Source organism: Oncorhynchus kisutch, linkage group LG20, assembly GCF_002021735.2.
Source record: "Oncorhynchus kisutch isolate 150728-3 linkage group LG20, Okis_V2, whole genome shotgun sequence".
Classification (NCBI taxonomy): domain Eukaryota; kingdom Metazoa; phylum Chordata; class Actinopteri; order Salmoniformes; family Salmonidae; genus Oncorhynchus; species Oncorhynchus kisutch.
The window spans coordinates 17,908,075-17,933,939 of record NC_034193.2 but is presented as its reverse complement, the minus strand read 5'-3'; the positions used below and the strand labels follow the sequence as shown (position 1 = coordinate 17,933,939).

Genomic DNA, 25,865 nt, shown 5'->3' with positions numbered 1-25,865 from the left:
TCCTCTGCACTTATCATTGCCAACCTTCTTCAACTCAAATATATGATCCATTTACATTGAACTCTACATTCTTTTTGTTTGATAAAGAGAAATGCAAGGGTGCAAATCATTTTCGTGGTACTTCTTTCAAAATCAAATAGTATTTCCTTGGAAGTAGCAAAGATGATCGTTTTTTCCCCCTGCCAAACACATAGCTACTGATGCATACCCTTAACTGCGCTTTCCCAGACACAGATTAAGCTTAGTCCTGGACTGAAAAGCTATTTCAATAGATTCTCCATTGACTTTGACGATACTTTTTAGTCCAGGACTATGCTTAATCTGTGTCAGGGAAACCGGCTTTTGGAACCTAGTGAAATCTCTCATTGAGTTGCTGCACTCACATATTTCGATCACAAAGGTTAAGACACAGATTGATCTGCACATACTAAGTCGCTTTTATTAATACAGAACTGCATGCTACAGAGACTGTACAGCATAAACATTGATTCATTACAAAAACGTGGTTTTGGAACCATTTAAAATAACAGAAGAAAAAAAAAAGAAAAAAAGGGAAAAAAAGGGAAAAAAAGGGAAAAAAAGAGCATAAAATAGAACAGGAACATCACAGCCGTTAAGGAAACATTCAAAAACTTTTCATCATTAGCATCTTATTAAACCAGAGAAGAAATCGACAGGTTACAGTCGCGTCATGTCAACTACAATGGTACCGAGTGGATGATTCTCTTGTAGCTTTTTTTTTTTTTTTACAGCCTCTTGCAACATCAACATGCCTATTTTTTCTATCTACCTATGTGTAGTAGTGTACTTAAAAGTGGCAGTTTGTGTATTTTTTTGTAGTTATTTCATAGTTTTTTATGAACCTCCTAATAATATACATAATTTGGCCCATGTGGGTTTATACAGTATAATGTCTGTCTTTTATTCAGTTGAAATTTAAATTTGTATATTTGACAATTTGCTACCAAACACATTTGTTATAGCAACATTTATACTACATACATAGCAATCTATGTAACGTCACAGCAAAGTATGAAAAAAGAACGAAAAAAGACAATAAACGAACACAACTGAAACCCCTACAGCGTGATTAGAGGCAGGAGAGAAAATTATCACAAAATTTGGCACGGAAAATCTGTACACAAATCTACAGTCCGGTAGAGATGGGACTGTGCAATAAAAAAGAAGGGCTTTAGACACTTCCCCAAACTACTGAAGACACGGTACCCACTGTCCCTTGGTGTTTCAAGTTTCTATTCTTCTTTTGTAAAATGGCTTATAGACGCATTTCTTGAAATGAAGTTGTGCATACCTCTGTTTGTGAAATCTACACAGTACATTGGGTGGAATCCAGGTTTTCAGTGAAGAAAAAAAGGAAGTTTTTATATAGTTGCTTACGTTAAGAAAAAAATATTTGTACAATGTAATTAAGAAAAAGAACAGATTTTAAAATGGACAACATACAAGATACAACAAGCAATCTCTAAAGCAATAAATACTACTGGTCCTAGCGTTGTGACATTTTGTATTGAATACCGCAGCCCCCCACCCACCCCAATAGACTCCCCCCCCCGTCTCCCTTCCAACCGCCCACCCACCCCACCTGACTCCACCCCCAAAGGTAAACCAAAAAAAAAAAAAAGACAACGCAATGGAACGATGCACATTAACACAGTAACCCCCCCCCAACCCACCCACCAAATAGTTCTGTACATTTAAAGAGGAACAAGTAACATCACAATTAAAGTTGTTCCTCAGTAAGAGAGGTGTCTCCACGATCCTCATACCCTCCAATGATTGGTTCGCAAGCTCGTATTTAATACAAATAATGAAGGAGAACCAACTCTTTCAAGAAAAGGGGTCATTGAATAGTCATGTGATCTACCATTTGTTTTATATCTGTCATTGAAACACGTGTAAGTGGAACTAAATAACCATTTTCTGTTGAACAAAATAAGGAGAAGAACAGAAGTTCAGAAGAATTTTGGCAGATTCACCAAGCCATACTCTACAGCTCATTGGATTATTATTTCATTATAATATTTATATTTTTTTCAATAATGATGGGTCAAATATTGACCAGTGAACTTTGATAAAACAGTAACACATTTTCAAAGCCTTATGGCACAGAAACAGAAAAAAAAATATTGAACGAAACAAAGAGAAAAGAATGAAGGGTGCAGAGCTAGAAAAAGGGGAAGGAAGGAGTGAATAAGGAGGGATCTACTCTATAGACTTGGTAACGAGCGACAGAGGCTGAGGGGCCGTGGAGTTGGGGTGTAGCGAGCGGGAATGACACAGCGATGCTGCCAAGGGCCTGGCCAGGGCGGCGCCCGAGGAGCCCGGCTGCCGCGAGGACGAGACGTCGCCGCGCGCTCCGTTGTGGGCTGCGCCAGGCGTTTTGCCCGCTGCAGCAGCAGAGTTTCCCAGCAGAACCAAAGATGGCGGAGGAGGATGCCCAGGCAGGAGGTGCCGGTGCGGGTAGTGGAGAGGCTGGTGGGCCGGTTTCATAGTCAGTGAGAGAGGTTGCATTTGTTCAGTCTGAGGTCTGGACTCTTTCGAGGAGGGGGAGGGGGCCACCGAGGAGGGGGAGGATGGGGGGGAGTCTAGTAAGCTGCCGTCCGAAGAGGGAGGACTGGCACAGCTACCTTCACCTTGGATGTAGCGAATGCACTTTTTTTTTCTCCTGGAGATGGGGGACAGAGAAAGACGGGTTTTGTTTAGCAGGACATCCCAGAACTGACAACAATCTGCTGGGCAATAGCCGAGCCTTAGCAGTCAACATAAATGCACCATCTTGTTTCACTGGCATTATGCATGCCGTCGATGTCTTAAAGATAACATCTAAAACCTATTTCTGGGCGTTACATTATTGTTGTTTTCTGGTGCATTTAAGTGGTTGCCAACACTACAGCCTGGCTGAGGATCAAGGCTACATGTAGCCTGCTCAGATTCCCAGGACATACACACAGTACACCAAACAGACAGACAGGATGATGAACACGGAGAGGCAGCAGGAGGATGAAAATGATGGATGAGAAATGGATGAAGAATAAAGAAGAATGAAGAATGGTTTTATTGGCGAATCTCAAGACAACTCCCTTTATCTTTTAAACGTTTCCTCACAGAGTTCTGATCTTTACTCAACCAAAGAGCTGGCCGTGGTGAAGAGCTACTGCCAGGATCAACCTGCTCTTCCGAGATACTAGTCCTCCCTCTCTCTCTCCTCCATCCTCTCTTCCCTCCACTATCCTGACTTCTCTCTCTCCCCTTCCTCCTCTCTCTCCACCACTATCCTGACTTCCCTCTCCCTCTCCTCCACTATCCTGACTTCTCTCTCTCCCCTTCCTCCTCCCTCTCCTCCACTATCCTGACTTCTCTCTCTCCCCTTCCTCCTCCCTCTCCTCCACTATCCTAACTTCTCTCTCTCTGTCCTCCACTATCCTGACTTCTCTCTCTCTCTCCTCCATTATCCTGACTTCTCTCTCTCTCTCCTCCACTATCCTGACTTCTCTCTCTCCCCTTCCTCCTCCCTCTCCTCCACTATCCTGACTTCTCTCTCTCCCCTTCCTCCTCTCTCTCTCCTCCACTATCCTGAGTTCTCTCTCTCCCCTCCCTCCTCTCTTCCCTCCACTATCCTGACTACTCTCTCTCCTCCACTATCCTGACTTCTCTCTCTCCCCTTCCTCCTCTCTCTCCACCACTATCCTGACTTCTCTCTCTCTCTCCTCCACTATCCTGACTTCTCTCTCTCCCCTTCCTCCTCCCTCTCCTCCACTATCCTGACTTCTCTCTCTCCCCTTCCTCCTCTCTCTCCACCACTATCCTGACTTCTCTCTCTCTCTCCTCCACTATCCTGACTTCTCTCTCTCCCCTTCCTCCTCCCTCTCCTCCACTATCCTGACTTCTCTCTCTCCCCTTCCTCCTCCCTCTCCTCCACTATCCTGACTTCTCTCTCTCCCCTTCCTCCTCCCTCTCCTCCACTATCCTAACTTCTCTCTCTCTCTCCTCCATTATCCTGACTTCTCTCTCTCCCCTTCCTCCTCTCTCTCCACCACTATCCTGACTTCTCTCTCTCTCTCCACCACTATCCTGACTTCTCTCTCTCTCTCCTCCACTATCCTGACTTCTCTCTCTCCCCTTCCTCCTCCCTCTCCTCCACTATCCTGACTTCTCTCTCTCCCCTTCCTCCTCTCTCTCCTCCACTATCCTGACTTCTCTCTCTCCCCTCCCTCCTCTCTTCCCTCCACTATCCTGACTTCTCTCTCTCCTCCACTATCCTGACTTCTCTCTCTCCCCTTCCTCCTCTCTCTCTACCACTATCCTGACTTCTCTCTCTCTCTCCTCCACTATCCTGACTTCTCTCTCTCCCCTTCCTCCTCCCTCTCCTCCACTATCCTGACTTCTCTCTCTCCCCTTCCTCCTCTCTCTCCTCCACTATCCTGACTTCTCTCTTTCCCCTCCCTCCTCACTTCCCTCCACTACCCTGACTTCTCTCTCTCTCTCCTCCCTCTCCACCACTATCCTGACTTCTCTCTCTCTCCTCCACTATCCTGACTTCTCTCTCTCTCCTCTCTCTCCACCACTATCCTGACTTCTCTCTCTCTCTCCTCCACTATCCTGACTTCATTCTCTCTCCTCCACTATCCCGATTTCTCTCTCTCCTCCCTCTCCTCCAATATCCCGACTTCTCTCTCTCTCTCCTCCCTCTCCGCCACTATCCTGACTTCTCTCTCTCTCTCCTCCACTATACTGACATCTCTCTCTCTCCTCCACTATCCTGACTTCTCTCTCTTTCTCTCTGCCATTATCCTGACTTCTCTCTCTCTCTCCACCACTATCCTGACTTCTCTCTCTCTCTCCTCCACTATCCTGACTTCTCTCTCTCCTCCACTATCCTGACTTCTCTCTCTCTCCCCTTCCTCCTCTCTCTCCACCACTATCCTGATTTCTCTCTCTCTCTCCTCCACTATCCTGACTTCTCTCTCTCCCCTTCCTCCTCCCTCTCCTCCACTATCCTGACTTCTCTCTCTCCCCTTCCTCCTCTCTCTCCTCCACTATCCTGACTTCTCTCTTTCCCCTCCACTATCCTGACTTCTCTCTCTTTCTCTCTGCCACTATCCTGACTTCTCTCTCTCTCTCCACCACTATCCTGACTTCTCTCTCTCTCTCCTCCACTATCCTGACTTCTCTCTCTCCTCCACTATCCTGACTTCTCTCTCCTCTCCCCTTCCTCCTCTCTCTCCACCACTATCCTGATTTCTCTCTCTCTCTCCTCCACTATCCTGACTTCTCTCTCTCCCCTTCCTCCTCCCTCTCCTCCACTATCCTGACTTCTCTCTCTCCCCTTCCTCCTCCCTCTCCGCCACTATCCTGACTTCTCTCTCTCTCTCCTCCACTATACTGACGTCTCTCTCTCTCCTCCACTATCCTCACTTCTCTCTCTTTCTCTCTGCCACTATCCTGACTTCTCTCTCTCTCTCCACCACTATCCTGACTTCTCTCTCTCTCTCCTCCATTATCCTGACTTCTCTCTCTCCTCCACTATCCTGACTTCTCTCTCTCTCTCCACCACTATCCTGACTTCTCTCTCTCTCTCCTCCATTATCCTGACTTCTCTCTCTCTCCTCCCTCCTCACTTCCCTTCATTATCCTGACTTCTCTCTCTCCCCTTCCTCCTCTCTCTCCTCCACTATCCTGACTTCTCTCTCTCTCCTCCCTCCTCACTTCCCTTCATTATCCTGACTTCTCTCTCTCTCTCCTCCCTCCTCACTTCCCTTCATTATCATGACTTCTCCCTCTCTCTTTCCTCCACTATCCTTACTTCTCTCTCTGTCTCTCCTTTCCTTAGGGGGGAGAGTTCAGATGTTGAGGTAAGAGGTTAGGGGGATCCCCACTACGCTGCACCTGCCCCTAAGACGTGTGTATGAGGGTCACGGTATAATGGTTGCATTCCTGCTCGGGTCAGGACTCTCCCCTGTCTGGCACGCCTGCAGCCAACCCATCTTGCTCTGTGGAACGGCCCAGAATGCAACTGCACTGAGCTATCACTCAAGAGGCGGGGGGGGGGGGGGGGGGGGGGGGGTTGCACGTGCTATGTTCATATGGGGTGCAGGGAGGCAAGGATGGACAGAGGGGGGAGCCTCTACCCACCTCGTTTCACCCTGACATCAACAACAACAACTCCTTATCACAAGGTCTGTGCGTGCCTCGAGGGCAAATGCACTGTGGTTCAGACTGTGTTACTAGCTCACAGGGAGAATGAGCAAGAAGGAGAAAGAACAGAATTGGGAGGTGGGGAGGGAGGGAGGCGGGCAGAAGTGAGTGATAGAAACGATGCTTTGGTTCAGCTAGCCTTCTCTGTACTATCGTTCAATCAAGGGTAAGGCCTGTTTGTCAAGTCATACCCTGCCTGTACTCCTTCAGGTAAAAGGTGACATAAATACTGTGAGAGAGAGAATGAGATGGGAAAAAAGAGGGGGGGATCGATCAGTGAGAACTGATAAGAGAGGAATGAAGAGAAAGGGAGAGTGGGGAAGAAAAATATATATTTGGACAACCACACATACCTTACACTGATGGCATGCTGGACAAAAAAGGCATGCACTTGTGAGATTTAACAATTACACAAAGAGAACAAGCACACAACAAAAGAGAAAGAGTAAAACCACAGGGAAATGTCAACTGAAAAGCAAGGGAAAGGGAGTTGAGATGTCTGCTTGGCTGTCAAAGACCCTGTATGAGTATTGTGTGGTACTCTTATTACTGCCAGTGCCAGTCTGTATCTCTTCCTCTGTCAGTGCCAGCCTGTATCTCTTCCTCTGCCAGCCTGTATCTCTTCCTCTGTTAGTGCCAGTCTGTATCTCTTCCTCTGCCAGCCTGTATCTCTTCCTCTGCCAGTGCCAGCCTGTATCTGTTCCTCTGTCAGTGCCAGTCTGTATCTCTTCCTCTGTCAGTGCCAGCCTGTATCTCTTCCTCTGCCAGCCTGTATCTCTTCCTCTGCCAGCCTGTATCTCTTCCTCTGCCAGTCTGTATCTCTTCCTCTGTCAGTGCCAGCCTGTATCTCTTCCTCTGCCAGCCTGTATCTCTTCCTCTGTCAGTGCCAGCCTGTATCTCTTCCTCTGTCAGTGCCAGCCTGTATCTCTTCCTCTGCCAGCCTGTATCTCTTCCTCTGCCAGCCTGTATCTCTTCCTCTGCCAGCCTGTATCTGTTCCTCTGCCAGTGCCAGCCTGTATCTCTTCCTCTGTCAGTGCCAGCCTGTATCTCTTCCTCTGTCAGTGCCAGCCTGTATCTCTTCCTCTGCCAGTGCCAGCCTGTATCTCTTCCTCTGTCAGTGCCAGCCTGTATCTCTTCCTCTGTCAGTGCCAGCCTGTATCTCTTCCTCTGCCAGTGCCAGCCTGCATCTCTTCCTCTGTCAGTGCCAGCCTGTATCTCTTCCTCTGCCAGTGCCAGCCTGTATCTCTTCCTCTGTCAGTGCCAGCCTGTATCTCTTCCTCTGCCAGTGCCAGCCTGTATCTCTTCCTCTGTCAGTGCCAGCCTGTATCTCTTCCTCTGCCAGTGCCAGCCTGTATCTCTTCCTCTGCCAGCCTGTATCTCTTCCTCTGTCAGTGCCAGCCTGTATCTCTTCCTCTGTCAGCGCCAGCCTGTATCTCTTCCTCTGCCAGTGCCAGCCTGTATCTCTTCCTCTGCCAGTGCCAGCCTGTATCTCTTCCTCTGCCAGTGCCAGTCTGTATCTCTTCCTCTGCCAGTGCCAGCCTGTATCTCTTCCTCTGCCAGTCTGTATCTCTTCCTCTGCCAGTGCCAGCCTGTATCTCTTCCTCTGCCAGTGCCAGCCTGTATCTCTTCCTCTGCCAGCCTGTATCTCTTCCTCTGCCAATGCCAGTCTGTATCTCTTCCTCTGTCAGTGCCAGCCTGTATCTCTTCCTCTGCCAGTGCCAGCCTGTATCTCTTCCTCTACCAGTGCCAGCCTGTATCTCTTCCTCTGCCAGCCTGTTTCTCTTCCTCTGCCAGTGCCAGCCTGTATCTCTTCCTCTGCCAGTGCCAGTCTGTATCTCTTCCTCTGTCAGTGCCAGTCTGTATCTCTTCCTCTGTCAGTGCCAGCCTGTATCTCTTCCTCTGCCAGTGCCAGCCTGTATCTCTTCCTCTGTCAGTACCAGCCTGTATCTCTTCCTCTGCCAGCCTGTATCTCTTCCTCTGCCAGTGCCAGCCTGTATCTCTTCCTCTGCCAGTGCCAGCCTGTATCTCTTCCTCTGCCAATGCCAGCCTGTATCTCTTCCTCTGCCAGTACCAGCCTGTATCTCTTCCTCTGCCAGTGCCAGCCTGTATCTCTTCCTCTGTCAGTACCAGCCTGTATCTCTTCCTCTGCCAGCCTGTATCTCTTCCTCTGCCAGTACCAGTCTGTATCTCTTCCTCTGTCAGTGCCAGCCTGTATCTGTTCCTCTGTCAGTCTGTATCTCTTCCTCTGCCAGTCTGTATCTCTTCCTCTGCCAGTACCAGTCTGTATCTCTTCCTCTGCCAGTGCCAGCCTGTATCTCTTCCTCTGCCAGTCTGTATCTCTTCCTCTGCCAGTGCCAGCCTGTATCTCTTCCTCTGCCAGTGCCAGCCTGTATCTCTTCCTCTGCCAGTGCCAGCCTGTATCTCTTCCTCTGCCAGTCTGTATCTCTTCCTCTGTCAGTGCCAGCCTGTATCTCTTCCTCTGCCAGTGCCAGCCTGTATCTCTTCCTCTGCCAGTCTGTATCTCTTCCTCTGTCAGTGCCAGTCTGTATCTCTTCCTCTGCCAGTGCCAGCCTGTATCTCTTCCTCTGCCAGTGCCAGCCTGTATCTCTTCCTCTGCCAGTGCCAGCCTGTATCTCTTCCTCTGCAAGTCTGTATCTCTTCCTCTGTCAGTGCCAGCCTGTATCTCTTCCTCTGCCAGTGCCAGCCTGTATCTCTTCCTCTGCCAGTGCCAGCCTGTATCTCTTCCTCTGCCAGTGCTGAAGTGCTAACTGCCTGTCAAATCGCTACAAATGAGCTAATATCTTTTTTTTTTAAACAGCCATATCGATTGATAGTATGTGCCTGTGTAACATATTGATTTCCTCGTCTCCAGGGGAATTACGCCAGATGCATCTTTCAGGAAATGGAGCCCGGTGGGGTCTGTTAACCTCTTGGCTCCTTAAACGAAGCAGGATTTATCCCTGGCTATTTCCAAGCCCGGCCCTCTGACACCCCGCTGCTGCCCTACTCATCATCTACCTGTTACGTTCATAGACTAGATCAGGAAATACAGCGAGTATATCAATGTGATCAACTGTTGACGTCTTATTTTCAATCTGGAACAGCACTACAGTAGAAGCTGAGTGTGGAGCCTTGCTAATTGAGTTCAGCAGGACTTGTGGATGACTTGAATTGGATGTTGACTTCAACTGGACACCATATGAAATCAACCTTTAGAATTGGACATGAAAAGTGACTTGGCACGATAACTCAATATCTTATGAGCTGTTTTCTTTGAGGCAATGACAAAATGCCAGATAGACTTTCAGGTGTAATAACTACAGATCAATGTTGAAAACAAAAAAAAAGGAGAAAAATGAAATGTATTGATAGGTCGCATGCCCTGGGTTGACCATGGTGATGCAGAGTATCAAACGGAGCGTCACAATGGTCAGGGTAGAGGTGGGGACACAGTGCAAGCCAGACACGGAGAAGGATATTACTTAACAGAAACAGATACCTACCATGAAAACATTCCCAATTCAAAGACTGCTTGTGTCAGAACAGAAAGACAACAGGTAGGGACTAATTAAGGGTTATTGGAGAGGAGTTTGGAGGAAGAAGAAGAGGAGGAGGAGGAGGAGGAAGAGGGCATAGAAGAAAGTCACTCTGGTGCCCTCTGAGAAGCAGGGTAAACCTTAGCACGACAAGGTTATCAAGAAGGCCAATTCAGACAGACACTTAAAACAGTTTGGATGTCAGGCACTTACATACAGCCTGGATAGAAAATGGATTTCAACCTTTCAACTTGCCAGAAGAATAGTATCATAAACCATTCATGTGTTCCTTTTTAAAATGACATTACAACAAAAAGGTTCAAGGTTCTCCTAAATGTGATTGTGTTCAATGTTCCAACAAGGACCTTCCCTTACAATGTTATAATTGCTGAGGTAGAGTACAAATGATGAGAGTAAATCCATTTTCTACGACTGGGCTTCTAGTTTTCAAAGAAAATAAGTGAAATGACCTGCTAGGAGAAGTTCTAGCAGAAAATCCCCCAATCAGGAAAAGGAACAGATAGAATGTTGGCGTCATCAATTAACACATTGAAGGAAACATAACACACATCTGTTTTAGACGAGCGTGTTGAGAAGACGTAAGAGAAGGAAGTGATTGTCATTACGGTTGTCCTCCCGTAGATACTACAGGGGTATACCTGCATGGTTTGCACCATAAACTCAGCTGGTCAAGCCCGAACAAGGCACGACACTTCTTTGGGGCATTTGCATCTGTTAGCCAAAGAGGTAGACACACAAACGATACAAAAACACAGAAAATGGACACGTCATTGAACAGACAACATATAGCCAAGGCTTAGGTTTGGGCTGCCAACACTGGGACCTCCTCCACACAGTCCAGGCCATCGCGTCTCCAACTCCTCTCAGACCCAGTCTGATGAGGCCTGCCCCTCATTATGAGAATATGCCCTATAGGACCCACCCAACCCCACATCTATATGCTGCAATCTAGACTTGGGTACAGACAAACACCACTCACACTAACAAATACACACACACACAGACATTAACGCATACCCTGTTAGCCCTGTTCCCAACACAACTAGAGGCAGGCCAGACTAGCAGGGCTGGGTTGGAGGAAGAGTCGGGAGGTGGCGACAGCCTGGCGAAGGAAGGAGAGTGGGAGGCGGGGAGGGAAGGAGGAAGTCCCAGCTCAGCGAGCAGCCGTCACCTGGCCCCCGGCGTTCACGCCGGCACACACCATACACACCTGCACGGGCCACACCAGTTATTCTGCTGATCGAGCCCAAAGCGCGCTCGACACTTCTTAGGAGCGCTCAGGTCTGATGCCACAACAGGGAGGGAAGCCAGCAGACAGGAGGAAGAATAACCAAAAAGGGAGGGAAGAGAAAGAGGAGAGGAATAAAGGAGAAAAAAAACGGAAACCAGTGAGTCTGTGAGCTTCGTAATCGTGGCATATCTAGCTAATTTCCCCTCTAATTAAAAAAGATGCAGTAGGTCTTTACAGAAAGGACTGTCAGAAGACACCGGGAGTCTTTCAGACGTTAGTAATCAAACCGCAAGCAAAAAGCGAACAAGTGCATAAATGTGCAAAGATTATGTGGAACAACAGGATAGTCATTTCCACTTTAATAGAAGGTTAAAGCCAATAAAAAGAGCATACGTATTTGTTAAAGGAGCAGAATATGATGGGGGAAATAATGCAGACTTGATTACATTTCTGCCAAGTGCCATTCATAGTTCTACTTTTTATCGCCATATTTGAGAAGGAGAGGCTAGAGGTGGTAGGTAGGAAGAGGCGGCAGTATCTGACTGTTACACTAAGTGGAGGTTTGGGTTAGTCTCAGCCAGGGAAAGCATTAAAGGGTTCAACCTTACTGAATGCAGCAAGGGCACTACTACTGTGCTTAGACCTGAATTCAAACACCTGGCACATGGTTTTCTACCATAGTGGCTTAATAATCCCAATGTAGAGCAAAGTGACAGCTGGGCCAAAGGAGGAATCCTATGGCGAGGGAATCCAGGCCTTAGTTTGAGCAGAGACCGCGTAGAAGGGGAATAGGCCCAACTCATTCTGGCCCAGGGAAAGGCACAAGCACAGCCACTGAAGTAAATAGATTAAGGAGGTTTACCCGGACTGGCGTAAAATCTCTGGGTCATACTCAACATTAAGATTACGTTAACTTAACAGCCACCACTAGAAACATACAACATATGGATTTGGCCAAATGGGGAAGATTGTTCTCGAATAAATGGCTTAAAAACAGAAGCGTCATTAAATAAATATGTAAGTATATAAAATAAAACATACTTTTGCTAGTGTAAATAAAAATGGTCAAATAGATAAACATAAGAAACATTTTAAGAAAGAAAGAAGCAAAGAAAGTATATAACATCCTTCAAAGTTTGCATTTAGCTTAAAGTCAAATGTCTTTTAAATCAGATATATTTCACATGCAGAGATAAATACATAATAAACTGAAAAGAGAGGAGGAAAAAAAACAAATGAGTAATTTGAGACTCAAAATGACATTAGCACCTGTAATCGGAGGGAGTGAAAGGCAAGGGTTTGGAAAATATTCTCTGTGTTCTGAAAAAAAGAACAGATGGAGAGGCCTTCAAGAGGGGATCGTCACGTAAACGAGAGTAAAATACAGTTTCACATGCCGCATTTCTCCTTCTCAACCCACAGTATGGAATATCACAAGAATGTGAATAATAAGAATATAAAATGAAGAAGTAATAGAATTAGTAAACCTCCTTAATTTTAAGAAGTGGGTGATTATTTCCCCCTTTATCGGGGTGATTAAAAAGCATGCATGAAAACAAGCAGGGGCGGCCCAGGTTACAGACACACAAGCACAGTCTATCTGCAGGGCACAGGCATTATAACACGCAGACACACAAGCACAGTCTATCTGCAGGGCACAGGCATTATAACACGCAGACACACAAGCACAGTCTATCTGCAGGGCACAGGCATTATAACACGCAGACACACAAGCACAGTCTATCTGCAGGGCACAGGCATTATAACACGCAGACACACAAGCACAGTCTATCTGCAGGGCACAGGCATTATAACACGCAGACACACAACACTGGCAAAGTTAATGTTAATAACCATCGTAACGCTTCAATTTCACATTCTCAAAACACACATATCAACGTTTCATAAATGCTGGGGGGCAAAGTGTGTGTGTGTGTGTGGGGGGGGGGGGTCATGCATATTCAACGTTATTAGCTGGGGAAGGCTATGGGAGGAGGTGGGGAATGGGAGGAGGGGGTAACAAGCAAGTCTACCATTTAAATATTGCATTACGTGTAGCATTACTATGTAGTAGGAAAAAAACGAGCACGTCAACACAGAAATCAAATAAAAAGCAGTAGAGGGGGGAAAAACAGACTAGACTATTATCTTGCAAGATGTCACACAGTCCTGAACACATGAAGGGTCTCCTAGCAGGAGAGAGACCTGCCGCTCACTTACCATTGCCCTCTCCTGGCTGCTTATCCCGTTTCCTCTTCTTCTTCTTGCCCTGTTGGTTAGCCGCCAAAACAAGAGAAATAGACAGGAACCTTAGTTATTATATTGCAGAGGACCTGACACGTGAAATGAAAACGGGCCCATCTTTCTGTTTGTTTATTCATTCTCTAAACTCTTTCTCTGCCCGCCAGTTTTAACTGCCACTACAAGACATTGCAGAATCTCCTCTCTTCTCCCTTTCTGTATTTTTTCTCTCTCTTTTGACTTGTTTTCCTCTCGTTCAGTGACCATCGTAGAGGCTTTGTTGGTTTCTAGCGAGGGAGTCAGATTTGCAGAATGCTTTGTGCAGGCTGAGAGGAGTCAAAGTTTCACTGGCCAACCTAACCTTTGCAGGGGTGTACGATGACCCCTGAACTGCTGGACGCACAGCAAACGCTGGGAGAGAAACGTCCTATCAGCATCAGAATTCCAGGGACTTTAGACCCTGTTCTATACAGCCCGGCAAATCTACTGTAAAGTATATTGTAGATTCCATTTGCTGAGGTGTCTAGGGAAGCAGTCAACAGGCATTGCTAGCGAGGTGAGCTCTCAGCTCAGACGGAACAGTAAGAGCACTCATCCCAGACACACGTCCTTGTGGAGAGGAGAAGTACAGGAGGTACGTGTTGAAAACTTAAAAACTTACATAGTTATCTCGTGCAGACCAGCCGGGGTAGAGCTGCATGTGAAGCTGTCGCTCTTTCCTGGCCAGCTCGTAGTATTTCGCCTGCTCCTCTCGCGTTAGGGCGTGCCACTACAGACAGACACGTGGAAAGAGAGAGGGAGGGGATGACAGAGGGAAGGACATAATAGAAAGAGAAGAGTGCAAAAAGTGTCAACAGTAGAAGAAGACAGTGTTCAGTCAAGAGCAGTGAGAAGTAGAGACAAACTAAGACATGTTGCCTTTGTCTACCAGACCCAGTAGCAGGACTATAGTCAACTAAACCATACAGGGGGTGGATATTTTCATTTGACATTTTATTCATTTAGCAGAAACTCTTATCCAGAGCAAGTATGGTTAAGGGCCTTGCTCAAGAGCACAACAACAGATTTGTCACTTAGTCAGCTCAGGGATTCGAACCAGCGACCTTTTGGTGTACTGGCCCAACGCTCTTAACCTCTAGGCTACCTGCCCTATGCATAGTCCCTTGTACAGGGAGTTACCAAGCTGTATGTGTAAAATGAGCGAGTCTGTGTCTATGGCAGTGCCATCTCTCTCTCTCTCTCTCTCTCTCTCTCTCTCTCTCTCTCTCTCTCTCTCTCACCCTTCGTCCCAGTATCTGGTTGATGGCGGCGCTCTCTTTCAACGTGCACTCGGCCACCACCTTGGCCCTCATCTCCTTCATGTAGAGCATGAAGGCGTTCAGCGGCTTCTTGATGTGGGGCTGCTTCTTCTTCTCGTCCTCCTTTTTCGAGTCCTGGTGTTTCCTGTGGAGTGTGTACAGTATAGTACTGTATGGTTGGCAAATACCCAGAATTGGTATTAAACAGCTTATTGTAATGGTAGAATGTAGAACAACAACACCAGTGCCAAGCTTTCCTCTACTGCCGTTTAGTTTACAACGGTAAAAAATAAGCAGAGGTGAGTGTGTGTGTGTGTGTGTGTGCAGATGTGTGTACTCACGAGCTGTTGAGGCCGATGTCGCTGTGGGAGGACTCTTGCTTGACGTTGGGCGTGACGATGGCGGGGTGGGGGATGCCGGTCTGGTGCAAACTGTGATGAGGGGGGACCATGTGGTGAGGGAACCTGGAGGACAGAAAACTGTGTAAATCGTCAGAGTGGACACGTGTGAAATGGAAGATGGACACATGTAGACACAAACAGAGACAGAGTATGCTCACTCGAGCATTCATACAGACGTGCACATGTTGCAGGGCTGTATAGGGCCGAATCCTAACTTGAGGTTCGAGCGGGAATGTTGTATTTTTGTGCAAATCTGTCATTGAGATTCAATGCATGACTTACACAAAAGCTTGAGTTTCGCACGCGTATATCAAGAAAGGATTCGGTCCATGAGTATCACAGAATTTGTATCTCACGATCACATGGAAACAGTTACCCAGTACACACACACACTACACATCACGAGTCATATTTCATAGTATTCAATTTAAAAATGAGAGCTGTTTTGTTTTGAAGTGGGAAGAGTTTCAAATGGAAGGACAGGACAGTCATTTTCTGCCAAAATGGCCCATACAGACACTTCAACTCTAATAGGCTTTAACAAGTTCTCACATGCTTCTATAGCTGAGCCAAAATAGTGTCTTCCTCCAATGGCAAGTCAGTGTTTAGTGCTGCCACCCTTCTCCGGACTGTGGATGACAAATACAAGTTCCAGGATGTCTTGGCCCCTTTACAATGTGGAAAACTACAGGTATGTGGGGTCTTATGCCAATCTGTGGTGTAAGCTGATGTCAAAACTGATGTTTAAACATCTTCAGCTCCTAGGCCTTAGCTTTCCATTGGGCATCATGCTAGATTCCACTGGGCCTCATTCCAGATTCCATTGGGCCTCATGCTAGATTCTAGAATCTAGAATCTCATTGCTAGATTCTACTGGGCCTCATTCTAGATTCCATTGGGCCTCATTGCTATATTCCACTGGGCCTCATTCTAGATTCCATTGGGCCTCATTGCTATATTCCACTGGGCCTCATTCTAGATTCCATTGGTCAAATCAAATCAAATCAAATTGTATTTGTCACATGCAGATGTTAATGCGAGTGTAGCGAAATGATTGTGCTTCTAGTTCCGACAATGCAGTAATAACCAACGAGTAATCTAGCTAACAATTCCAAAACTACTACCCTATACACATAAGTGTAAAGGGATAAAGAATATGCACATAAAGATATATGAATGAGTGATGGTACAGAGCGGCATAGGCAAGATGCAGTAGATGGTATCGAGTACAGTATATACATATGAGATGAGTATGTAAACAAAGTGGCATAGTTTAAAGTGGCTAGTGATACATGTATTACATAAAGATGCAATAGATGATATAGAGTACAGTATATACGTATACATATGAGATAAATAATGTAGGGTATGTAAACATTATATTAAGTAGCATTGTTTAAAGTGGCTAGTGATATATTTTACATCAATTCCCATTATTAAAGTGGCTGGAGTTGAGTCAGTTGTTGGCAGCAGCCACTCAATGTTAGTGGTGGCTGTTTAACAGTCTGATGGCCTTGAGGTCCTCATGCTAGATTCCACTTGGCGTCATTCTAGATTCCATTGGGCCTCATTCTAGATTCCATTGGGCCTCATTGTTAGATTCTACTGGGCCTCATTCTAGATTCCATTGGGCCTCATTGCTAGATTCCACTGGGCCTCATTCTAGATTCCATTGGGCCTCATGCTATATTCCACTGGGCCTCATTCTAGATTCCATTGGGCCTCGTTGCTAGATTCCACTGGACCTCATTCTAGATTCCATTGGGCCTCATGCTAGATTACACTGGGCCTCATCTTCGATTCCATTGGGCCTCATGCTAGATCTGGATTACTAATGGTGTTATTCTTTATCCCCCTACTCGACATCTTCGTAACACCAGTATCATTAGCTACACTGATTGAGGGCAATAACCCGCATATATGGATTCACTTCACAGAGCAATGAGCAACACAATTGTGTGTGTGATGAGTGAGTGAGAGTAATTATGTCTATGTAAGATTATTTGAATGTGAGTGTAGAGTATATATATGCCCCAGCTACGCATGACCGTACGTACACAAATCGTAGAAAAAGAGTGGAGGATGAAGGAGGGGGAAAAAGGAGGAATCATTTATTATTTTTCTTCTTTAACAGCTCATTATCTGGATGTGTCTGGCTGCATGGCTTGGAGCCAGAATATAATGATGAGCATCAGGTCGCCAGGAACAACTAGTTTCTGTTGCAGGCGATCTCTGGGGAGTGTGTTTTCTCTCTCTCTCCCGCTGCTGCTCTTCTCTCTCTCTCTCTCTTGCTCCTGCTGCTCTTCTCTCCTCCCTTCTCCTCTCTTCATCATTGACACGTTTGTGTTTGTGCCATGTCATCTGCTGAGGGGACAGTGGCTGCAGATCAGCCATCATTAGGCCGCTGCATTTCCCCTACTCTCTCTCTTTTTCCTTCCTTCTCCCTTTCTTTGTGCATTTAAAAAATATATATATGTTCTTCCTTCTCTACTTTCCTCCTTCTTCCTGTCCCCTCACTCCCTCCCAACTTCCCTCCCTCCCTCCAGCTGCCACCGCGCGGCCCAGGTTATGGTTTAAACATGACGGCCATCCCTTTGATGTGCGGGGGCATCATCCAGCCTCATCAGCACAGAACAGCGCCGTGGCCCAATTTAGCCAACAGAGGGGGAGAGAGATAGAGAGAGGGAGCCCCCAACCCCCAAGCTCCTACGTCTCAATCTGAAAGACAGGGATGGGAGTGGGTCATTGGCTGTAACGGAGGCCCAGTGTCAGCCAGGGCCATTTAATTGCCAATGCGAGGCGGTATCCCTGTGCCTGGTTAATGTATAATGACTCGCCCCGGCGCACTTTCCCTTCCGCAGAAAAAAAACAGGTCTGAGAGGTAGCGAGTGAGGAAGGGAGAGAGAGAGAGAGAGGGGTGAGGGAGGAAGGGAGAGAGAGGGGTGAGGGAGGAAGGGAGAGAGAGAGAGAGGGGTGAGGGAGGAACACATCAAAGGGCAGGGGGTGAGAGGCCTACACTTCCTCCCATGTGTCACACACAGGCCTGCCAGATATGAAGGACCTGTATGGCTCCAACCCCATTATTCAAATCATGTATTTTCATTTGCTCCGTCCACTGACTCTGCTCTCTCCTGCTCACCTTTTTCCCTCCAGAGAATGTCTTTTTAACAGGTCCTGGATGTAGGTGCTCATTGAGGGGGTGCAATGTACGAAAGCGAGACTCACCCTCTGCATCCTAATCGGGCCGGTATGTGGCACTAGGGGATTGTTATCTTGTTAAGATCTGGCTACCCAGTGAAATACAGGACCAGGACATCTCTATCACTCAGGCCTCATGTAATTGTAAAATATTACTGCACTGGGCCTCCCGAGTGGCGCAGTGGTCTAAGATGCTGCATCACAGTGCTAGCTGTGTCACTAGAGGTCCTGGTTCGAGTCCAGGCTCTGTCGCAGCAGGCCGTGACCAGGAGTCCCATAAGCCGGCTCACAATTGGCCCAGCGTCATCTGGGTTAGGGGAGAGCTTGGCCATAGCGCACTAGCGACTCCTGTGGTGGGCTGGGCGCAGTGCACGCTGACACAGTCGCCAGGTGTTTCCTCCAACACATTGGTGCGGCTGGCTTCCGGGTTAAGTGGGCATTGTGTCAAAGAAGCAGTGGTTGGGTTGTGTTTCAGAGGATGCACGGCTCTTGACTTTCGCCTCTCCCGAGTCCATACGGGAGTTGCAGCGATGAGACAAGACTTTAACTACCAAATAGATACCATGAAAGTGGGGAGAAAAAGGGGTAAAAATAATATTTAAAAAAAATATATATATATATATTACTGCACTGTTGGAGCTAGGAACACAAGCATTTCGCTGCACCTGCAATAACATCTGATAAATATGTGTATGTGACCAATAAAATATGATTTGATTATTAGACATGGACTGGACTTCATGACTACTGGATGTCTTGAGGCATATTTAAGCAAGAAAGCCCTTTTAAAGCCAAGACACAATTCTCTAATTCTGTTTACATTTTTTTGCTTCCGAAACCCTGTCATATACACAATTATCCAAACCTTTCAACTCTGCACCATTTATCTACGCCTTTGACAACCCAAATGGCCATATTTTTTTGTCAAATCCCCCATTGCAGTTTTAACAAGGACGTGCTAAATCCCCTTTCTCCAGAGACGGAGACCTCCACCTATTCAGCTATGCTAATTCAATTAGGTCTCATCAGAATGCATTAGCTCTCCCCAGCCCCACAGCCAATCCCCCTAGCCCCCATCCAGCAGATTCAATTAGCCTCGCTGGAAATAAGATGATCACAATGTAAAGGCCGTCATTAGAGCTGAATTAGCTGTCACTTAAAGCACAGGTCCACTAGACGTTGCCAAACCTCGGTTAGTCTGGCTGCCCGGCTCTACCAGAAACCAGACACACCCTGACTGCACCGGACAGCGGGGCAACCATGGCTGGGCTGGGGAGAGGGGGGGCAACGTCTGCTTTAAGGGAGTCGCTGGGAGTGGAAGAGGGATCCAATAGATGGGTAGCGATTATAAATGAGAGCCTTTATAATAACCCTGCTATAACCAGCCTGTGTTACAGTGAACAGTTACTAAAGCCATGAGCTTGTCTGGATCAAGGTGATGATGAAAACGATCAACCTAAATGCGTAAGTGTTTGTGAATACATGTGAAGATATACATGTTCAATGTAAGGCTAACCAAGAAAGAGGACAACCTATTGGCTAACATATCCTCTTTTTTTTAACAGTGTGAATGTGCTATTCTGATTTGAATCAAAAGCAGCGTTCAAGATGCGTGTGAGTGAGAGAGCGAGAGAGAGAGATGAGTAACCCGAGGGCACAGGAAACGTGTTCAATGTCAAAACACTCTATTTCACAACATTAACCTTGCTATACCCCATTCGAGGCCTCCCTCTCTCTCCTTTCCTCCCTTGCTCACACTTATCCATCAACGTCACAGAGGTTTGAACAGTCGACCCTCAGGAGCTGCTTTTCCAATCAGCCTGTAATAAAGCTGAAGTTTGGCCTGGTACCTAGTTCCAAACTCTCTAGCTGCCTGCACTGAAACGCCTGTGAATACTGCTCTGGGCTGGGGGAGAGGGACATGGGGAAAGAGCGGCCACACAAATCACGGGGTACTTGTCATCCACAGTTAACTCTTCCCACATTCCATACAATACAGAGTATTGGGAGAATCAGGCCCAGTTAAAAACACATAACGCAGCAACAACAATGCAGAGTAGTATAGCACAGTCCCCGGTTAAAGGCCCAGTTAAAAAAAGAACACAACAACAAACATTTGTGCCCCCCCCTCCCAGTTCACTTGTGTCCAGAGCCCTCCCCTTGAGCTGGACCCTAATGGGCCCGACAAAGAACTAACCAAGGGTCAAGCCCCAGCATGCATCATTCTCTCCTAGTAAGTGTATAGACGTTTACATATCAACGTGTCTGGTTGTTTAAAAACTAGCAGCAAGGACCCGTCCATTACAGATGTGCCTGACATGCAGCTAGGGTAAATGTTCTTCAGGGGCCTCATTAGCTCGAAAGTGATACATATAATTAATATTTCAACACATTAGTGGGGGACACTGGAGGATTGCCCTTTTGAGCGTGGAGACGGGAGTGTGCACTCTCCGAGTCACAGCCTCCTCCTGTGTGTGTGTGTGTGTGTGTGTGTTTATCTCCCAAGGCTCAACTCACCTTTGCATGGATGCGTTGACAGTGAGCGCAGTCGGGTAGGGGTGCCTAAAACCCTGGTAAACAGGTTGACCTTGCCTAGGAGAAGGACAAAGAAGAGAGGGAGGTAAAGAAACATGGTTGATGGAAGTAGAGGAGGTAAAGCCCTCTCCGTCTCCCCGATCGCAGGCCTCTTTATTCTCATTTGATCAGGACTAAAATCTAGGGGATTGCAGAGTGCGGATCAAAGGAGAGGCAAACTCCGAACAATTTGAATGCCACAAATCTGATACGAATGGCTAATTAAATTTCATAACCCTTCGCTCGGTGTCGACGGAGAGGGGGCCCCTTCCCCCCCGAGCTGAAACTAGGTGTTTTGTTGTGATAATTGAAGACGAAGCGCAACTCTTTAATGGAGCCATCACGCTAATTGAGGTCTACACATCTAAAGACAAACAATAATGAATGTAAATTTATACCAAAATAAAGTGCAGCAAATGAAAGGGTGCCGCGGCTGCGCTCGGGACCTCTCCCGGTATTTAGATCGCGGTGAGAAAAACATTAAATTAACAGAGCTTAATTTGTAGTCTTTTGTCATATTAACAAGTGCTGACAAGAGTCAACCAGGGATAGCCCCCATGTGGAATTGTGGGTAAAATACGGGCAATCACGGTTCATTGCTCTAATTGGACAATACAGAGACATGCAAAATAGCATTCGACACAAAGTTGGGGTTGGAGGGGGGTTTAGGAAACCACAGTGTGCTTCTGTGGCCCATGAGTCAGTCCATTGCTTGAATGTATAAACTGGAGACTGCAGTAGAGAGGGAGACTTAACTATTCTCTCTGCAATGTGGTCAGCTAGGAGTGAAATCAGTGCCTGATCAAAATTGAGAGGACCCCGTTTGAGATAAGTGGATACAGAGCTTTCCCTATGCACTCTGCTTATAATGTTACCAGTCTGGAAAATACTGAAACCAAGCTATATTAGCATACACAACAAACCAGAAGACATGGCCTCTGACCGAGAACTATTTTACGTTATATCTTCTACATTAGAGATGCTGATTTGACAACGTAATGTACTACAGAACTTAATGCTCTTAATCTACATCTAGACATAGTTACAAACAACACCAGCGCATGCTTGGAGTAGTACAACATGCTTAATGACAGGTGTTTGGTATTTTATTAGGATCCCCATTAGCTGTGGCAAAAGCAGCAGCTACTCTTCCTGGGGTCCAACACAAAACAGGAAACATGACGTAATACACAACATCAATAGACAAGAACAGAACAAGGACAGAACTACGTACAATTAAGGAGAGTAATAAAAGGTTGCTTACTGTGGTACTAACCACCCTAGCGGATGGGGGATCTGGCCGACAGCACCAGGTGAGAGAGGGTAATAGGGAGATATGTCTGGGTGTTGTGGAGGCCTTGGAATTCCTGGAGAGAAAGAGAGAGAAAGGGTAGAGGGGCAAACAGTTATCAAATTGTTCACAACATCGCAGCCCCCCCCCCTCCCCCCAACCAAAATAAAAGTCAGTGTTAAATGAATCCTTTGTGAGTTTCACAATTGAACAAAGTCAACATCACTGGAAGCTGGGTGGGAGGAGGAGGTGCGGTTGCGCCCGCATGTTCGCAGTGCTAAATCACGCGGCCTGATCAAAGCTGTTCCGAGTCAGGCGGTACAGTGGCATAACATGTTGAGAGAGACCGAGAGAAAGAAAGAGGGGGGGACGGGGGGGGGGACGACTACCCCAACATGATCCTGTCACATTAGTCTCCTATTGAATGAGAGGATTAACAACGTGTGATAATTGAGGTTTAGAAGCTAACATAACAAACGATGTGTACAGTCTCATACTGATGAAATTGACATCTGTTCCTTTAGAGGGCTGCAGGTAGAGCTTAACTCAACAAGTTATCTGACTGTCGTAAGCATGAATGAAGTGATGTTACAACCGTCTCTTCGTGTTATTCATGACCAGCTTGTTTCATTACCCAAATGTACCGTGTTACATGTTGTATTAGCCTAGCTGTCTTCAACTGACACGGCTCTTATGACTGTCTATGACACCTGTTATGACATGCCTATGCCATTATGAAGTAGATCTTATAAACAGGGGCCCTTGGTCTCCTGCTTCTCTTTAGCACAAGTGTTTATGTTCCACTATTCATCTTCATGTTTAACAAAGACGAACAGTGACAGACGTCCGACATAAGGACAGCTCGCACAGAGGGCGAAACGATCACACATTTGCCAATGTCGCTTTCACTTCCTGTGGCAGCTGACGGGCAAAGAAAACACGCACACAAGCCACCAAAGGTCTGGCGAGAAAAGAACTCGCTCAAGACCCCCCCAAAAAAAGGAGAAATAGAGAAAGCAAAAGAAATGATGGCCTTTCCATTTTTCTGGTGTTGAGCGTTAAAGGAACAACAACAACAGCGACAAGGAAGTGTTTGAATTCCCCTGGCAGACAGCATAGCAGAGGAACTTTTATTGTCTCCGGTGCATTCTCTCACAGTGGGGGCCTGCCTGGCCTGCATGTCGGTGCAGCACCTTTTGGGTGGTGCCCCGATATGGCCACAGTGGACCCAGATAAAGAGTTCTGCAGAAATTGAACCTGGCCGCATGAATCCATCCACAGCCTGTATGTTGCCGGGGTGTGTCACACCCAAAGCAACAAGGCGGAGCCGGATATGTGGAAAGCAGACGTTGTTCAGTGACAGGGTACCTAAAGAATACTTTGTGCATCCAGAAAGTAGAAAAACCCTCACTGGCGAACTAATTGTGAACAAAAATGTAAAAAAGTAATCACAAGTTATAGATCGTTAATTCCGCATTTGATGCTGAGAAGGGTTCCAAACATGTTGCTGTAGGACCTAGTTCTATAGACATAATGGCTCTGACTGACACACTACTTGCTTTCCGTTGCTATCCAGTGCTGAGGCCTTAATATAGCTTGTTCATTCATTTAACACTAAGCTCAATTAAGCAAGGCCATTAGCTGGCGCATTAAACAGCAGCAGGGTCGTTATTATAGCTCCTTTGTGAGGACAACCATTATGACCCCAAAACCCTAACAAAACAACCAGACACCTTTCAAAGCATTACTTACCACTGTACAACATACTGAAAGTAAGTTACCCTATTAGGTCATAATGTTTATTGCAGGTAATAACTGGTAATAACTGGTAATAACTGGAATATCACTGTTTGGATTTGAGGACTGAGTGGCTGGAGAGTTAATCATTTGCAAACCATGTTAACCATTTCGCAACTGGGCCCCAGTGTAGTGTAGTGTAGTGTAGTGTAGTGTAGTGTAGTGTAGTGTAGTCTGTCTTACCTGTTTTGGGGTCCACATCTCCCTGTAGGTGCGGAGGGGGGTTGCCCGGTGTGAAGTGTTCATTGCTGTAGGTGATCAGAGGCGTGAGCGGGTGCACGTGGTGAGGGTGCTGTACCACTGGGACTTTATTAGACTAGAGAGAGAGAGAGAGAGAGAGAGAGAGAGAGAGAGAGAGAGAGAGAGAGAGAGAGAGAGAGAGAGAGAGAGAGAGAGAGAGAGAGAGAGAGAGAGAGAGAGAGAGAGAGAGAGAGAGAGAGAGAGAGAGAGAGAGAGAGAGAGAGAGAGAGAGAGAGAGAGAGAGAGAGAGAGAGAGAGAGAGAGAGAGAGAGAGAGAGAGAGAGAGAGGAGAAGTGCATGTTAATATTTGGGGTAGAGATTGCAGGCGCCTACAGGACAATTCTAACATGGCTCAGAAAGCTGTTGAAAAACGAGAGCTATCAAACGATCAACCCATTCGGAGAGCCAAACCGCCAGAGCCAAGTGAAAATAGTGTGGTTGGTAATTAACAACACGTCTGGGGTGACACTCAGACCATCTCAAATGCAGTGCTGCCATTTTAGATTTGGATTGGGGCTGCATGACAAGGGGGCTTCAACCAAACGCGTGTAAAATCCACAGCCATTGTAACAGCAGACAGCAACACTCCGCCATCCAATCCCCCCACTCTCCCTTAGTGGTTTATCCCACTGATTCCCTCTCCTCCTTCTGATCTCTACCCCCCCTCGCTCTGTCTCCCCCAGTGTCTGGTTTTGGGGGGTAGAGGAGGAGGGGAGGTATAAGGGATAGGGGGATGTTGTAATAAATCAATTTCTACATATTTGCCAAATGAGTTTTAGCTATGTAATCTGTTCTTTGTACCACTAAATGACGCAGGCCCCTTTTTCAATTACCAAAAGATGATAGTTAAGCTGAGGGGTTCTCCGCTATGGGCCCTGTGATAACCAGAGCTTAGCCCCCTTTTCTCCAGGCACAGGCACACACGCACACCCACACCCACACACACACACACACACACTAACCAGATTAGTGTTCTGGTACAAACCACTAGCGGTGAGCTGGTCTTGCTCTTCAACCGATATTCTATTCCGTCCCTAGGCAGTCAAAGAGGCATCACTAATCAGGCTTACGATAACATGGCTGATGTGTGCTGGGGAGAAGGAGACAGGGAGCTAGCTGGGTTGTGTGTGTGTGTGTGTGTGTGTGTGTGTGTGTGTGTGTGTGTGTGTGTGTGTGTGTGTGTGTGTGTGTGTGTGTGTGTGTGTGTGTGTGTGTGTGTGTGTGTGTGTGTGTGTGTGTGTGTGTGTGTGTGTGTGTGTGTGTGTGTGTGTGTGTGTGTATGTGTGTGTGTGCGTGTGTGTGTGTGTAGAGAGGGAGGGAGTAATGAAGGTGCAACGGGGGTGTGGGTAATATTCCAGTCTAACAGTCCAAACACTCATTAGCTACCCTAACCATGGTGAGGCACCAACCCAAAGCCTGGCTATGGCAATTTTCCAACAGACTTTGAAATGCATTTAAGGGGGAGAGGGAGGGAAAATACATGGACTCTATGCCCATTTAACTATACAAATGCAAAGCCGAGGGCCCTAGGCAAGACATGTGTGCAGAGCTTAATGCTGAAAAGCCATCATCGTCTCCATACGCTGGCTGAGCCTACTGTGAGCACTGTATGAGATAAATGGCCTATTCTATGAGACTGACTACCAGTCCAACTGACCCTACAATGTTCCATACCCAGGGTGGGTGGTAAAATGGGTTGGTCTGGACTGTACCAGGCTGGAGTGGGTAAAGTACCCTTCCAGACCTCCCCATTCAGTGGGGCTGTGAGAGGGGTAGAGAGGAGAGGGGGAGGGAGGGAGAGAGGGAGGGGGGGGGGGCGAG

General features: G+C 46.8%; 1 protein-coding gene across 29 annotated transcripts in view; it reads right to left on the bottom strand.

Annotated features, from left to right (window-relative positions):
- Positions 1–413: 413 nt before the first annotated feature.
- The window catches only part of tcf7l2 (transcription factor 7 like 2), a 115,937-nt gene continuing 90,485 nt past the window's right edge, over positions 414–25,865 (bottom strand). For 2 of the 29 annotated variants that reach the window (XM_031798970.1, XM_031798967.1), the window contains 11 exons: positions 23,988–24,120; positions 21,981–22,083; positions 20,660–20,734; positions 14,885–15,022; positions 14,526–14,688; positions 13,907–14,014; positions 13,225–13,273; positions 12,274–12,324; positions 10,984–11,056; positions 9,720–9,780; positions 414–2,686 (listed from right to left, as the gene is read on the bottom strand). In XM_031798970.1, coding sequence (XP_031654830.1) covers positions 9,738–9,780; positions 10,984–11,056; positions 12,274–12,324; positions 13,225–13,273; positions 13,907–14,014; positions 14,526–14,688; positions 14,885–15,022; positions 20,660–20,734; positions 21,981–22,083; positions 23,988–24,120 — 936 coding nt within the window. In that variant the 3' untranslated portion in view covers positions 414–2,686; positions 9,720–9,737. Of the gene's footprint in view, positions 2,687–9,719; positions 9,781–10,411; positions 10,485–10,979; positions 11,057–12,273; positions 12,325–13,224; positions 13,289–13,906; positions 14,015–14,525; positions 14,713–14,884; positions 15,023–20,659; positions 20,735–21,980; positions 22,084–23,987; positions 24,121–25,865 lie in introns of all 29 variants that reach the window. The other 27 variants (XM_020453625.2, XM_020453615.2, XM_020453628.2 and 24 more) reach the window with 24 other exon arrangements.